The 15,886-nt window shown below is 40.3% G+C and overlaps 2 protein-coding genes across 3 annotated transcripts in view; both read right to left on the bottom strand.

Annotated features, from left to right (window-relative positions):
- UPK1B (uroplakin 1B) overlaps positions 1–9,985 on the bottom strand; it is a 31,012-nt gene extending 21,027 nt beyond the window's left edge. For both annotated transcript variants that reach the window (XM_066347133.1, XM_066347134.1), the window contains exon 1: positions 9,872–9,985. The gene's annotated coding sequence lies outside the window, so the exon portion shown is untranslated. The remainder of the gene's footprint in view (positions 1–9,871) is intronic.
- Positions 9,986–11,043: 1,058 nt separating this feature from the next.
- Positions 11,044–15,886, bottom strand: part of TEX55 (testis expressed 55) — a 42,465-nt gene continuing 37,622 nt past the window's right edge. The window contains exon 5 of the mRNA XM_066346915.1: positions 11,044–11,216. Within this exon, the coding sequence (XP_066203012.1) occupies positions 11,044–11,216 (173 nt within the window). The remainder of the gene's footprint in view (positions 11,217–15,886) is intronic.

Below are 15,886 nucleotides of genomic sequence, written 5' to 3'. Positions count from 1 at the left end.
TAAGATGGGCAGGGCACTAGGCTATGGTTTTGCTCTATGCTCTAGTGACCCTAGGGGCCTGGGAAGGAGTTTCTATGTAATTGGTTCACCACCAATAGCTCTAAGGTTGAGGTGCAGCAGCCCCTTCCCCCTTCCCTCTGCTCCCTGCCCAGGGGCTGCTCTGCTGGAAGGGCCTGGAGGCTTTACCCATGTGTGCCTCCTTATTTTCCATGGAAGTGTTCACAGGGGAAAAATTATCTCTTTGGGAGATTAAAAAAAACCCAAAAAACCCTTCCCAGTTGTGCTTGGGGTGTGGCCAGAGTCAGGTACCAGGCAGCACATTCATAAGGGAGAGGCTCTCGTGCATTCCATCAGCATTCCTGAACACTGAACACCCAGCTCCGGCCTCCTCCCTCCGGCTGTGGCCAGGTGATGCTGGGATGAGCCTTGAGGCCCCATCTCCTCTGTGCCAGGGCTGCTTTCTCCCTGACACAGAGAGGATGCTGGGAGGACGCTGGTCTGCTCTGGCTGTGGCCAGGTGATGCTGGGATGAGCCTTGAGGCCCCATCTCCTCTGTGCCAGGGCTGCTTTCTCCCTGACACCGAGAGGAGAGGACGCTGGGAGGACGCTGGGCTGCTCCCCTCGTCCATTCCTTCCTCCTGGTATCCACCCAGGAAGGGATTTTCCTGCATTTGACTGTGTAAGAGTCCCCCAAACAGGGGAAGGCACTGGGACCCTGTTTTATTTGTCCTTCTAGATCCAAGGTGGCACAGTGCTTGAAATGTAGTAGGCACTCAACAAATTATTTTGCTAAATAAAAGGGCAGATAAAGTAAAAAATTTAAAATGTATATATATTTGAATGGATGAATGAACAGATGAGAGCAAAATTTGCCTGGACTTTTATTGCAGAACTGGTTAGAGTCTAGTGAGGTAGAAAGAACAGGGGGCTTGGACAGACCTGAGTTTGAATCGTAGCTTCAACACTGAGCAGTTTAGTTACTTAATTTGCTGAGCTTTATCTCTAAGTGGGCATTGTAATACTTAAACTGAAGGGTTCCTGTGAAAATTAAATGAGAACATATATAAAATTCTCATATCCATACAATATAACTTTCTTTACTTTTGCCTCAGTTACTGGAAGCAGACAGACCAGAGCTAATAGACTATTGAATATGAAGGCACCTAAAACCAGTGATTTAATATTGTTTTAAAACAGAGCCACATTTTCAAAGAAAATATGGAGAAATACTATTGCAACTAGGTAACTAACATATAAAAACAGATAAAAGTCTGGCTGAAACGTGAGTAGGGACTCTGGGTCTCACAGAGCTTCTCCTAATCAGCTTTAAACTTCATATGGCTAGCCCCAGAGTTATTGGAAACCACTATTCCAGAGTTAACAGAAAAGAAACATGAAGGTAAATTACTGAGCTCAGAAGGAAGGTCCCCCCAATTGAGAAGACACTCAAGAGTGAAGTTGGAAAACCCTGGTTGAAATGTGTAAATTGATATTACATAGTCTCTGCATCCAAGAGGCCTAGGAAAGGCTCCTGGAAAGCTGGGGCAAGTGAGTTTCCTTCTGTAAGAGAGAAGCTGGGGGAATCTCTAGCAAGGGTTGCAGTCCTGGTGTACTTGGAGGAAAGGCCATGTGATTTCTATGAAAGAAAACAGGTCTGGCTAATCTTTTAGAGTGCTTTGAAAGCTATTATATCCTTGTGCATAAGGCAGACTACTGAAGTTATATAGGTTAAAAACAGAAAAATTTTGGTAAATTTTCACACTGATAGCTATTTAAAAAATTATGAATTTGTTGATCTTTTCAGAGAGGACAGGCATGAGCTGAGACAAAAGGGATGGGCAAATGGGTATGTTTAGAACATAAACTGTTCTCTGGGGACTATAGTTTTTGTGCCTTAAGAAGTCAATAACTGCTTGAGTTTTGTCTCTGTTTGCCTAATAAGGCAGTATTGAAATGACACTCTGTGATGGTTAAATTTACGTGTCAACTTGAGTAGGATATGGTGCCCAGTTGTTTGGTCACATTCCAATCTAGATATTTTTGTGAAGATATGTTTTCAGATGGGATTAACATTTAAATCAGTACTTTTAGCAAAGCAAATTATCCTCCATAACATGGTGGGCCTCATCCAATCAGTTGAAGGACTTAAGAGCAAAGACTGAGGTTTCCTGAAGAAGAGACAATTCTGCCTCCAAGTTGCAACATAGAAACCCTCTCTAAGTGTCCAGTCTGCAGATTTCAGACTCAAGACAGCAACATGAACTTCTTACCTGAATTTCCAGTCTGCTGGCCAGCTCCACAGATTTCTGACTTGCCAACCCCATAATCATATGAGCAGTTCCTTAAAGTAAATCCCCCTCCTCTCTCAGAGCTTCTTTATAGAAACAGAACAAATAGCAGAGAAATATAGATATTGATATATCTATGGATCTATATATATTCCCTACATGTTCTGTTTTTGTAAAGAACCCTAAAAAACACCCCCCCCCCACTTGGACTGACTTATATTTCTTTCTATTTTTTACTGAATTTATTGAGGTGACACTGGTTAAAAAATTATTCAGGTTTTGGGTACACAATTCTACAGCACATCCTCTGTACACTGTATTGTGTGTTCACCACCCCAAGTCAAGTCTCTGTTCATCACCATTTATCCCCTATGTCCTCTTCCACCTCTTCCCACTTCCCCCTGCCCTGACTTATACTTTTGATAGAAGCAAAAATGATCATTTTCTGAGGTTTCCTTAGACCATTTTACCCTTTCCTTCTAATCTCTACTGACAGCTCCTAACTTTTGGCTCAGACGAATCGAACAGTTTGTTTCCATTCCACACGGTGCTCCCAGAGTAAATTTAGAAAGCAGAGGTTCTCAAATGATCCTACAGAGCCCAGATGCTTCACCTACTGGGACAATGTGTTTTGAGCCAAAATAAAATGCTTGCAGCCATTTTATAATTTGAAGAAAATTAATGTTCAAAATTTGTTATTTTATGCCTCACAATTTTTTCTTTAATCTTGGGTGCTCACTACTACCTATCTAGAATTTGTTCATAGTATGAATTTAAGCCCAAATGGTCTACTTAATTATTTTAAATTTAATATATCAACACTTTGTGGTGTTCGACAAAGATAAACATGCCCTCTAAGTGCCAGCTACGTAATCAGTCTTGAGATCCGCCATGCTAAAGCTCTGATTTTATATCACTCCCCTGCTTAAACACCTGCAAAGACTCCCTATAGCCTTCATTCAAAGGAGAGCCCTACCTAGCTCCCACTGCACCGCAAGCTTGCCACAGGCTCCTTCTTACTTCCTAGTGCCAGGTGGCTCCTCTTGTCCACCCATTCCCTCTTGCTGACCAGTCTCTTCAAATCCAGATTTCCCCTGAATTTGAAAACTTTTTGGCTTTTCAGCCCTTGGAGACAGACCAGTGCCTTCCTTTTGCCTGTGTCTTTGGTTCTTGTCCAGACCCAGCCACTTCATGCTCCTTCTAGCCCACGGAAGGGAGGTTGGACAACCGAGGAGGTAAAGCCCAGGCTCCTCAGCCTGTGTTCAGACAGTGCAGCCAGGTTTCAGATGGCCAGCTGCTGGTCTTCCTCTGCTGCCCTGAGTGTCTGATCGTGCTTCCAGGTTGTGCTTAGGTTGGCCTCCCTTTGGGATTCCTTCTCTCATTTCTGCCTATTGAACTCATTACCATCATCTGAAGTTCAGTTGAAACACTTCTTTCCCCGTGTACCCTTGCCCAAAATTATCCTTTCTTCGCTACCTCCCTCTTTTTGCCCTAAACTAACAGCTCCTCAGACATGTCCTGGTTGGTGGGTATGTGAGTGGCTTTTCTCCCCCACTACCCTGCACCACGGCAATCCAGCCCAGTACTTTGTTACCTCTTTTCTTCGCCAAAGTTTGTTTAATTAGCTATTCTGGACCCACGTGGGACTACATTACTGTACATTTAAAAATCAATTTGACAAATAATTGCACTAAGGAAACAAAATTATAAACTTTCAAATTAATTGATGAGTGACATACCTAGAAGTCAATGACTACACTCTTGGTAGTTTTTGTCACACTAGAAAGGTCCGTGACTAGGAAGAAATTAAAGGTGTCATCTTCAGGCAGTTATTGGCTACCTGCCCACTCATGTCATGATAGAATATCAGCTCTGACTGCAAACTTAGAGGCTTGGTAGGTCAGCCCCCTAATTGTACAGATGAGAGAACTAAAGCTCCCAAGGGGCAGTGGCTGTCTCAAGATCATTGAAGTGTCATTGCAGTCAGGATTTGAGTCCTGATCTCCTGAGTCTCAAGCCAGCTTTATACTAAATTTGTTGCTAATCATTCCTTTTTTTCAAGGTAGGAAGATGCTACCTCCCTTTATGTTTCTTTAAAGTTAACAGTTAAGCCACAGAAGTGGGGGTGCAGTGTCACATAACAAAGCTAGAAAAGAGAGAGCTTTCCACTCTTGTCCTTCTTTCAAAGTCTTCCTCACACTTCACCCTAATTTGTGAAATCCCACAATCAGAGAATCAATCACTCTTTTGCTCTTCTGATTGGAAAGCAAATACTACCTATTAAAGAGGCACCAATGAGTCATCAGTGCCAATGCCTTATTTCCACTGTTATCAGATCCCTTCCTACGGTTTCCAAAGGGAGAGAGAAGATGTTGTGAGAGGGAAAGAGACCCAAGAAGAGAGTAGTCCCTAAAAGGACACATCTCCTAACACATGACTTGGGGCTTGAGGCTGTCACTGTGGTTACAGACCAACTCCTGATGATATGCTTATCTTGCCTGTTAGCTCCCAGTTATGTATGAGTTACTTCAGATATGGGGTTCACTGAAACTTTTCTGTTATTCCACAGTAACATTTCCCTCATGTCTTAGATTTTTTTTTTTTAAGCTGGTAGAGCTAGAAAGAATGCAGATGTGACGGGGTGAATTTTTAAAAGTGGAACTGGTAGAGCGCAGAGGGCACAGTGGCAGCTGTCCATGACAGAAACAATATTGCCCCTGACTGCAAGGGCACAGCTCACATAAAATATTTTCCACATAAGGAAGAGCCACCGTGAGCGCAACCCTGTGGAAAACTGGCCAGTGGTTGACACTGAGATGATTAATTCAAATTACTCAACATCCTGGGAGTTCTGTTGCTATGAAGAGTGGAGATTTTTTTTTCAAAGGCTTGAGTTGTATTCCTTTTTTCTTTCTCGTGACATCACTTAGTTTGTTTTCTTATATATATTATATTATTCGCATCCATAGTGTTGATGTTTCCAGATACATTGAATAAGTCTAAAAACCATTAATTGCTCATTAAACAAACCAGTTTTCAAAGAACAAGTGAGACTCACCCAACAAACATGAGATCATTTTTTCAAATTCATTACCTCTTTTCTTCATTTAAGTTTAGTTGGACCAACTAATACAAACCACACCTCAAACTCTATTACATGCTAGAGAAATTTGTATTAACAAAAGAAAATAAAAGGAGAAATAGGAAAGGAAGAAACAAGAAACACAATATGCTGTTGCCTTAGCCCTGACCCTGAAACCTAGAACAAGAGAAGAAAGTTGTGAATGAGGGTTCCTTTTTCTCCACAATGTCTTCAATACGTATTATTACTTGTTTTGTTAATAATAGCCACTCTGAGGAGGTATCTCATTGTAGTTTTGATCTGCATTTCCTTAATAGCTAGTGAAGTTGAGTATCTTTTTATTTGTTGGTCATTTGTATGTCTTCTTGGGAGAAGTGTCTATTGAGGTCCTCTGCCAGTTTTTTAACTGAATTGTTTTTTTTGTTTTGTGTTGAGTTGTATGAGTTCTTATATATTTTGCTGTTGTTTGAAAATATCATCTCCTAGTCCATTGTTTGCCTTTTTGTTTTGTTGTTGGTTTCTTTTGCAGTGCAGAAGCTTTTTATATAGTTTGATATAATCCTATTAATTTGTTTTTGCCTTTACTTCCCATGCCTTTGGGTCCAAATTCATAAAATGTTCTCTATGACAAAGGTTCATAAGTTTAGTACCTATATTTTCTTCCATGTAATTTATTGTTTCAGATGTTATATTTAGTTTTTTTGATTCATTTTAAATTAATTTTTACATGGGAACAAAGAGTAATCTAATTTCATTCTTTTGCATGGGGCTTTCCAATTTTACAGCACCATTTTTTTTGTGTGTGTGACAGAGACAGAGAAAGACAGAGAGAAGGACAGATAGGGATGAACAGACAGGAAGGGAAAGAGTTGAGAAGCATCAACTCTTCGTTGCAGCACCTTAGTTGTTCATTGATTGCTTTCTCATATGTGCCTTGACCGGGGAGGAGGCAACAGCAGAGTGAGTGACCCCTTGCTCAAGCCAGTGACCTTGGGCTCAAGCCAGCAACCTTGGGCTCAAGCCAGCAACCTCGGGGTTTCGAACCTGGGTCCTCCATATCCCAATCTGATGCTCTATCCACTGTGCCACTGCCTGGTCAGGCTCCTCGCCCCATTTATAGAAGAGCCTTTTCCTACTGTTGGGAAGGTAAACTGGTATGAGCACTATGGAAACAATATAGTGGTTCCTCAAAATATTAAGAATAGAGTCACCATATGACCTAACCATCCCTGTTCTGGGTATCTACCTGAAAAACTTGAAAACATCTATTTGCAAAGATATATGCACCCCTATGTTCATTGCAGCAGTATTCACAGTGACCAAGACATGGGGACTACCAAAGTGTCCTTCAATAGAGGATTGGGAAAAGAAGATGTGATACATATATAGTATGAAATACTACTTAGCCATAAGAAAGGATGGAATCCTGCCATTAGTGACAACATGGATAGACCTTTAGAATATTTTGCTAAACAAAATAAGTCAGTCAAGAAAACCAAGAATTTCACTTATATGTGGAATATCAAACTGAAACTCATAGACACAGACAACACTGTGATTACCAGAGGTAAGAGGGTAGGGGAGTAGCAAAGAGTTAAGGGGAACAAATAAATGGTGATGGAAGATGACTTGACTTTGGGTGGTGGGCACACAATGCAATATATAGATCATGTATCAGAAAAATGTACACCTGAAACCTATATACTCTTAATCAATGTTACCCCAATAAATTTAATTTAAAAAAAGAAAAAAAAAAGAGAAGACAGTTGTATGACTTAGAGGTGATAATAAAAATGAGCATGGAGGTTTTCTATCAGGACAATTCTCGATCTACTTAAATTTAGGGTCTGATGAGTTCCTGGGAATGATGAAAAGAGGAGCTTGTTCCCATGGCCATGACATCCACAGATCACATCACCCATTTGTTTTTCTTGCTTTAAAGTGTTGAACCTGTTCTGACCAAAGTGGTAACTAGTAGCTGCATGTAGCTATTTAAATTCAAATTATTTCAATTAAATAAGAATTCAGTTTTTAAGTTGTGCTAGCTGCATCTCAAGTGTTCAGTAGCCACATGTGGTTAGTGGCTATTTTATAGAACATTTTCAATACTCAGAGAAAGTACTATGGGATAGCGTTACTCCAGACTCCTGATAATGGCTGTGAAGATCTCAGAGTCATTCACCCATCTAAAATCAAGGACTAGCCTGACCAGGCATTGGTACAGTAAATAGAGCATCGAACTGGGATACAAAGGACCCAGGTTTGAAACCCCGAGGTTGCCAGCTTGAACGCGGGCTCATCTGCCTTGGGCATGGGCTCACCAGCTTGAGTGTGGGTCACTGGCTTGAGCATGGGATCATAGACATGACTCCATGTCCCTGGCTTGAGCCCAAGGTTGTTGGCTTGAGCAAGGGGTCACTTACTCTGCTGTACCTCCTGGTCAAGGCACATATGAGAAAACAATTAATAAACAACTAAAGTACTGCAACGAAGAACTGATGCTTCTCATCTCCCTTCCTGTCTGTCTGTCTCCATCTGTCTCTCTCTCTGTCTCTGTCACAAAAATAAATAAAATAAAATAAAAAAGGACTAAGATGAACAATGTTTCAGGTACTCGCCAAGTGAGGACCTCAAGTGTGAACCATATCAGTGGGATGCCCAACCCCAGGGCAGAGATTCTATGGAGAATTGTTGGGAGATGAAAGATTAGGGTCCTTTCTCATGAATTTGGTCTCTGCCCCAGTTAGGAAACTGTAGTCCAGCATGGGTGTGGGCAGTCTGCATGGCCCTGAGGCCCAGATTTCAGTAGCAGAATATAGCATGTTCTAGGGCTGGTCAGTATTTGTTCTGGGTAAGAATGTAAGAGAAGAGGTCAAAAAGAAATTTGGAGATTTCATTTTTTCCCCCTTTGACTAGATGGTGTCTAAAGTGTTTTGGATTTAAAATCTATGATTCCTACTTAGTAAAAGAAGCTGGACACACAAAAAGGAACTTACTACATGCTTCTAATTATAAGAAATTCTAGATCAGGCACAACAGTCTCATGTGATAGAAATCAGTTCAGTTGCTTCATGAAGGTGGGGCTCATTGAATGAAAAAGAGCATGGGGTTACATTCTCAACTGAAAGAAATATTTTCTGTCTTGATATATATTCATCAAAATAGAATAGAGGCTATTCTTCTGCTTACTTGAGACCCGAATTCACTGTATGTAAATTATATGTCAATTAAAAACCTTTAACAATAAAAAGAAAATAAAACATGTCAATTATGCTATATATATATATCTATATATCTATATATAGATATATATATACCTTTAAATTCATGTGATAAAAATCTAAAAAATAAAAATAAAAGTCTATGATTCTTTCCAGGTAGTTAAAATAGGTGAGTTGATTTTTTTTTCAACTATAGTTGGTGAGTTGAGCTTTAAACCTAACAGAAAGTAAAACATGTTGTCCCAGGAAGCAAAATAAGAAAACTTTCACCTCATTGGGAAGAGTCAAAAGAAAAACCACTTCTTCATGAAGTTTATAAACTATATAACCCAAGTTATATATACATATATATATAACTGAAATATATACATAGTATATAAAAATCTAAGTGAGTTTTTATTAAGCTTAGCAACCATTTTCAGGCCAAGAAATGTTCAACAAACATTGTCCTTGATTTAAAAAAAGAAATTAAAATTAATAAAAATTCAAAAGTCATAAAAATCTTTAAAGCTAGTTATAACTGGGGTTTTAAACTTACATACACAAAAATATTATTGACATTATTTGAAACATAATTGTGTTATATGCAGGGATATTGTTAGAACAAAAAATATATTTAGGACCTGTGGATCCTGGTGGATCAATTAATCAGTGAATAATAAAAATGACATTGTATAGATAAAGCTAATATGTTGACTTATTTCAACTGACACATTTATAAAGCAGAGTTGTTTGCAAAGAAGAAACCAGAGTAAATTACCTCACAAATCTATTTGGTTTAGCAGAACCAAATAATTTCTGACAAGCCCACCAGAAAACTTTCTCTCTGCTAGGCTAAGAGACTGAACATTAAATAAGAACATGAGTGGCTTGCTTCCTTAAATTTTCTTTTACTTTTCTGACTCCGTGAAGAAACTTGGGGTCCACAAAGGAGTCTATCTGAGATTTAATCAAGAGGTACAGGTTTTCCCAGGGTTCTTGAATTTTTCTTGGTCTTTCCATGAGGAAATTTGAGGTTGAAATCAGGGGGATGAATAATAACACCCCCAGAAAAACTTTAATTTCAGTTCTGAGAATGGATAATACCAAAGGGTTTCAGAAAGCAATAGTTTAAAAGAGAACAGAACAATGTCCCAACTTACAAAATAATGACAGGGAATTCATCAGGAAATTAACTTCTTCCCCTTTGCATTTCGGACTGCTAGCTTCCCTCCCCAGAAAGCCACCCAAACCTTGAGAGCCCAGTTGCCTTCCCTACAGAGTGAGATCAGTCTACTCACTGTGCCCTCTCCTCCTCCTCTGCTATCTCCTCCTCCTCCTGGAGCAGTGCTGGCCCACTCTGCAAGCAGAGCTAGCCTGAAGAGCTTTTCCACCCTGCAGCAATTCTGTGAACCTTCAGGACCAGGGAAGGATGGTCTGTCATTGGGAGGAGTCATCTCATATGGGCTGAGCCTGATGCTGTCTGAGCCTGCCTCCAGGCTGAAAGTAACAGGAAGTTTTCTTTAGGTCAGTAGATTTCTGCTTCTTCGGAATGTGTGATCCTGACAGATGAAAGCACCTTGACAGGACTCAGCACATCACTCCGCTGGATCCTTCCAAGGTCTCAGCTTTCCTCAAACATACTCTCAGGCTTTGTTTTTATTTTGGTTTGGTTTGTTTTTATTCATGTGATAGGATCCTTTATTCTGCTTTTTGTGTATTAAAATGCCTCCCTACTGTTTTGACTGCTCAAAGTCATGCTGGTTCACGTATATCTATCTGTTCAGGGTCACGTCTAGTTGGGGTTTTTGTAACTCACATATGCTACATGTATGGGGTTAGTCATTGTCCGAGTAACGCTCACACTGAGGCGGCCCAAAGACTAAGGCTCAGGAGATCTGGAAACAAACAGATTGGGAGAAACTCAGGCATAGAGTGAGTGCACCAGTAATTATTCAATAATGTCCAATACCTCCCTCCCCTCTCTCGTCCCCACCCCTTCTTTCCCCTTCGTTTTCTTTCCCACCTTCTTCTAGAACCACGTATCATACACAACACCAACAATATTTGAACAATTGAAACCACATCTCTTTTAATGGCTGTATAATATATATATATATATATATATATATGGTAGACATGCAGCAAAGTTTATTTTGCCTAGTTTAGTGATGAGTAATGACAGTAATGTTAGAGTTTACTGGGCGATTTAATCAGCATTCATGGGTCAAGACCATCTCTGAAACAGGTTAGGTATTTTAGGAGGCCAACTCTGAGACAGAGTTTAGTGTGCAGTATATTTATCTGGGATTAAACACCCATGGAAAGGAGAGAGAAGAAATAGCACTGGGCACAGAGAAAAGTTCAGCTCCCATGCTGGTGGGGCAGCCTGGCTGCACCCCTTCCCCAGGCCCAGGAAACTGCTACAGTTGCTCTGCACTGGGCACCTCTGTGATCAGGGCTTAGGTCTGGGTCACCCTGGGAAGGCAGCTTTCTGCAGTTGAGGCAATCCCTGAAGGGGGCTGACAGTGGAGGCTGGGGCTGTCAGTATTTCCAGCAGCTGGGCACCATGTTCCCCTGTGAGGGGGCTGCACAGGGCATCTCTGTGTCCATCACGCACCTTGTTCTTCCTCAGCTCTCTAGGACCTGGTTAGATACAGCATGACAGTTCACATAATGGGATTCTATGCAATTGTGATGAAAAGGATGACAGAGGAAATGTTTAATGACATAAGAACACGTTCACTCACTTATTCAACAAAGATTTATTGAAAACCTATGTTAGGCCCTGGCTAGCTGGCTCAGCAGTAGAGCGTCGGCCGTTGCATGGAAGTGCCGGGTTTGATTCCTGGCAGGGAACACAGGAGAAGCACCCATCTGCTTCTCTACCCTTCCCCCTCTCCTTCCTCTCTCTCTCTTTCCCTCCCACAACCAAGGCTCCATTGAAACAAAGTTGGCCCGGGCGCTGGGGATGGCTCCTTGGCCTCGCTTCAGGCACTATTATGGTTCCAGTTGCAGTGGAGCAACACCCCAGAGGGGCTGAGCATCGCCCCTGGTGGGCATGCCGGGTGCATTCTGGTCGGGCACATACAGGAGTCTGTCTGTCTGTCTCTCTCGGGTTCTCACTTCAGGAAAAAAAAAAAAAGCCAAAACCAAAACAAACAAACAAAAAAACTTATGTTATATCAAGCACTATTCTAAGTGCTAAAAGTGAAAAATAGCAGGTTATAAAATAGTTTGTATCTTTTGACACACTTTTATTTTTTTAAAGTGTGTTTATGTACATATGAATTAAAAAGTTAGTAAGAATGTAAATATTAACAGGGTTATATCTGGATAAGTGATGTAGATGACTTTTTTTATAGTTCACATGTTTACAAAGGATCTATATTATAATCATAAAAAGAGAAATATGTATGTTATTTAAAACATGCCCTCTTTTAGAAATTTTTGTTATAAAATAGGAAGAAAGCAAATGAGGACATATATCTCCATTTATCTCTTAGGCATTTTATGTTCTATTACAAGAATTAAGTGGGGAGAAAACAAACACAAATCTTTCCAAAACAGATAATGTGGACACAAAACCCATAACAAGAAACAAGAGCCTAGCTAGGAAAAGGAAGATTAATTTTCAGATAATAACTGCAACTAATTAGACGAGGAATTGCAGGTCCTTAATATTATATGTGTGATTGGTTTATTTTTCCAATAATTGCTTTCTAATTCTGTTCTGCTTATCTTTCCTTTCCCTTCACCACATCTTAATCCCAAAGCTCATCTCTGAATTCTCATTACTAGGAATCTCAGTTCAGTTAAAAAGACTCAGATATTTTCTTCCTATCACTACAATTTAGATTTGAGACTCCAGTGCTTTGGGAAGCTGGGGGAGAAAAAGAGGCTAGTCTTCTCTGTAAGAATCCCCCTCCCAATTCCCTGTATACACCCTTTTAAGAGTGAGGCGATGCCATGTGATGTGACTGGCCTGGTATAAGCTGCAGTCCCTTCCTCTTGGTCATCACCACCATCCACCTTCTGGCCGCCAGCATTCTCAGTGTAGACAAGGGGCTGTGTACAGGTCTGGCTGATGAGAGTTCTCACCAACCCCAGCCAGCAATCCTAAATACCAGATGGTGCTCTGCCCCCTTCACTGGTCTGCAGACAGTTTGTCTCCTCTAATCCCATCCATGCTCCAAGACCCCAGTTCTCAAGCGGACTGCATCTCTGTACATTTCTGCAACCTGGAACTAATAGGAAGTATACTTGTCCCCTCTCTGCCAGGCCATGCCACCATCACCCTCCGATGCTTTCCTTCTCTGTGATCATTCCAAGGCAATTTAACAAGCGTGGTGGCTAATGCAATTTCTAACCGGGCTATAAGATGTTGGTTGTATGCACACCCTCAACTTTGTAACCCTCATGGGGCTTTTCTCTTTCATCTCTGGGATAAAGATGCACTGAAATGTTCCTATTCGCAAGCATTACACTCCCTAAACAGACCTCTCACTAAAACCCACTCTTTTTATGGAGGAGGGAGGGAGTTGTAGTGTCGACTGGGTGGAAAAGAGATGGCCCCATACCTGGAAGTTTTCTGAACTAGAAATATGGGTTACATAATCCGTTTTGCTCTAATCATCTAATCACCAGCTTCAGGAAAAAAGACTACCCTCACCCAGTGAGAAACACAATGAACACTTTGGTATAGAATTCTTCCGTCAGAACTACGTGAGGTACTACTGTGTGTCAGGTACAGTTCTAGTAGGAATACGAACGACCGTCTCTTACCCTCGTGGCTCTCTCTTTCTTCTTTGCTTTTCCCCCACATAATTGGGATCATTGTTATTTACAGTCTTCTAAACTAGTTATTTTTACTTCTAAATATGGTGTGAACATTTCTCTATGGCAGCAATTTTCAACCTTTTTCATCTCATGGCACACACAAACTAATTACTAAAATTCTGCAGCACACCCAAAGTATATTTTTTGCTGATCTGACAAAAAATAGGTATAATTTTGAGTCAGTCACACCATATGGTTATTGTTGTGTTGGCTGTTATCATTTTTTTTTTTTTATAAACTACCTTTTTTGGTATGTCGGTTTTTTGTTTGTTTGTTTTATAATTTTTATTTATTTATTTATTTGTTTTAGAGGGGGAGAGAGAGAGAGAAAGAGAGAGAGAGAGAAGGGGGAGGAGCAGGAAGCATCAACTCCCATATGTGCCTTGAACAGGCAAGCCAGGGTTTTGAACCGGCAACCTCAGTGTTTCCAGGTTGACGCCTTATTCACTGCGCCACCACAGGTCAGGCTGTTATCATTTTTTAACTTGACAATCTAAAGGAAAAGAGATCAGTGCCCCTGACTAAATAGTGAGGAATCGCATGTTTTAACAATTCTTGTGGCACACCAGCTGAAAATTGCTCTCCGATGGGATTGTTCTACAATGTAATTTTGAGTGTTATATCCCAGCATATGACTATGCTGTTAGGTATTTCGCTGAATCCCTTGAGTTGAAAATTTTGATTTTCAATTTTTCAACATTGTAAATAAGCCATAAATATTATTTTACATAAAAATTTAAGCATGTTTTATTATTTTCTTAGTAAAAATTCCTAGAATTAAAATTTCTGACTAAAGGGAGTGCTCATTTTAAAGTTTTTGGATTTATGTGGTTAAATTGCATTCAAGAGAATTTGTAAAATATATACTCTCCACATCAGTGTGAGGAAGTGCAAATTTCTCTGCACTTTTAACCAGGTTATGTGCCTTCTTAAGAAAAGGTCTATGAAAGATATTTATTTGGTATCTAATTTTTGTTTTAATTTATAATTATTTAGCTTATTACATTTTTTTTGCAAGTTTCCCATTCATATTCTTAGCCCTGTTTTTGACTGGGAATATTTATGGTTTTTAAAATTGATTTGTGGGATCTTGTAACAGATTTAGGATATTGACTTGCCATGTTCATTGCGGCTATTGCTCTCAGTTAATCATTTGCAGTTTATTTTTTACCCTAGTTGTATAAATGTCAAGTTTATAAATATTTCTTAATTATTTCTGCCCTTAGCATTATGCTTAAAAGGAGTTTTCCAATTCAAGATTTTACATTTTTTTACTTTTTCTTTCAGTTTTACTCTTCCCCTGTTTAACTCTTTTTATAATATTCCCAACTGTTTTTATATATATGTATATTATTACATACATATATGCATGCTGTTATATGATATAGAAGGTAGATCTAAAGTGTATATTATTTTATTTTATTTTTTTCTGTATTTTTCTGAAGCCGGAAATGGGGAGAGACAGTCAGACAGACTCCCGCATGCGCCCCACCAGGGGGCGACGCTCTGCCCACCAGGGGGCAATGCTCTGCCCCTCCGGGGCGTCACTCTGTTGCAACCAGAGCCACTCTAGCGCCTGGGGCAGAGGCCGAGGAGCCATCCCCAGCGCCCGGGCCATCTTTGCTCCTGTGGAGCCTCGGCTGCGGGAGGGGAAGAGAGAGACAGAGAGGAAGGAGAGGGGGAGGGTTGGAGAAGCAGATGGGCGCTTCTCCTGTGTGCCCTGGCCGGGAATCGAACCCAGGACTCTTGCACGCCAGGCCGACGCTCTACCACTGAGCCAACCGGCCAGGGCCTAATGTGTATATTATTATGTACATATATGCATGCTGTTATATGATAGAAGGTAGATCTAACTAAATGCATTCAAATAATTAAACAATAATTACAGTAACATTAATAGGATGCATAAAATTTCATTGCATGAATATACCACAATTTATTTGATCCATCTGTGGTTGAATAATTATGTGGTTGGACAATTACCTCACTTTTTCTCATTATACAAATTTGACATGAATCTTTCCTATAAAATTCTCCAGGTCAGTGTCATTTCTGAAAGTCTAATTTGTCTAGATCAGTGATTTCATTGTGGAGTAGTTTGGTGATGACAAGGTGTGGCTCTGGTGGTAGGTGACTAAAGTAGAGTGTAAAGGTCATTAGAAAGGAGGAGTCCTATGTTACTCACAGCTCACTCCTTTATTTTCTAACTGCTCACACTGAGCGGGGGGCCCTCTGAGGCTCTGCCTGGCAGAACATCTTCTCCCTCCACTCAGCTGCCCTTGTGGGTTCTGAGATGGGACCTCCACCCTGGTTTACCTATCATCACTATCCCATCTGCTTTCTGTTTTCAGAAATCATAAATATCTCTGGTCTCTCTCCCTTCTGCTTTGAGTATTAAAATAGGTTTACTTCTTTTTTTATAATATTTACTGTATTTTGAATGGAATTTCTAAATAAAAAACAAATTGAAATACAAA

This window comes from Saccopteryx leptura, chromosome 8 (assembly GCF_036850995.1).
Source record: "Saccopteryx leptura isolate mSacLep1 chromosome 8, mSacLep1_pri_phased_curated, whole genome shotgun sequence".
NCBI lineage: Eukaryota > Metazoa > Chordata > Mammalia > Chiroptera > Emballonuridae > Saccopteryx > Saccopteryx leptura.
Note: the sequence above shows the minus strand (reverse complement) of the source record. Positions and strands in the feature narration are given on the sequence as shown.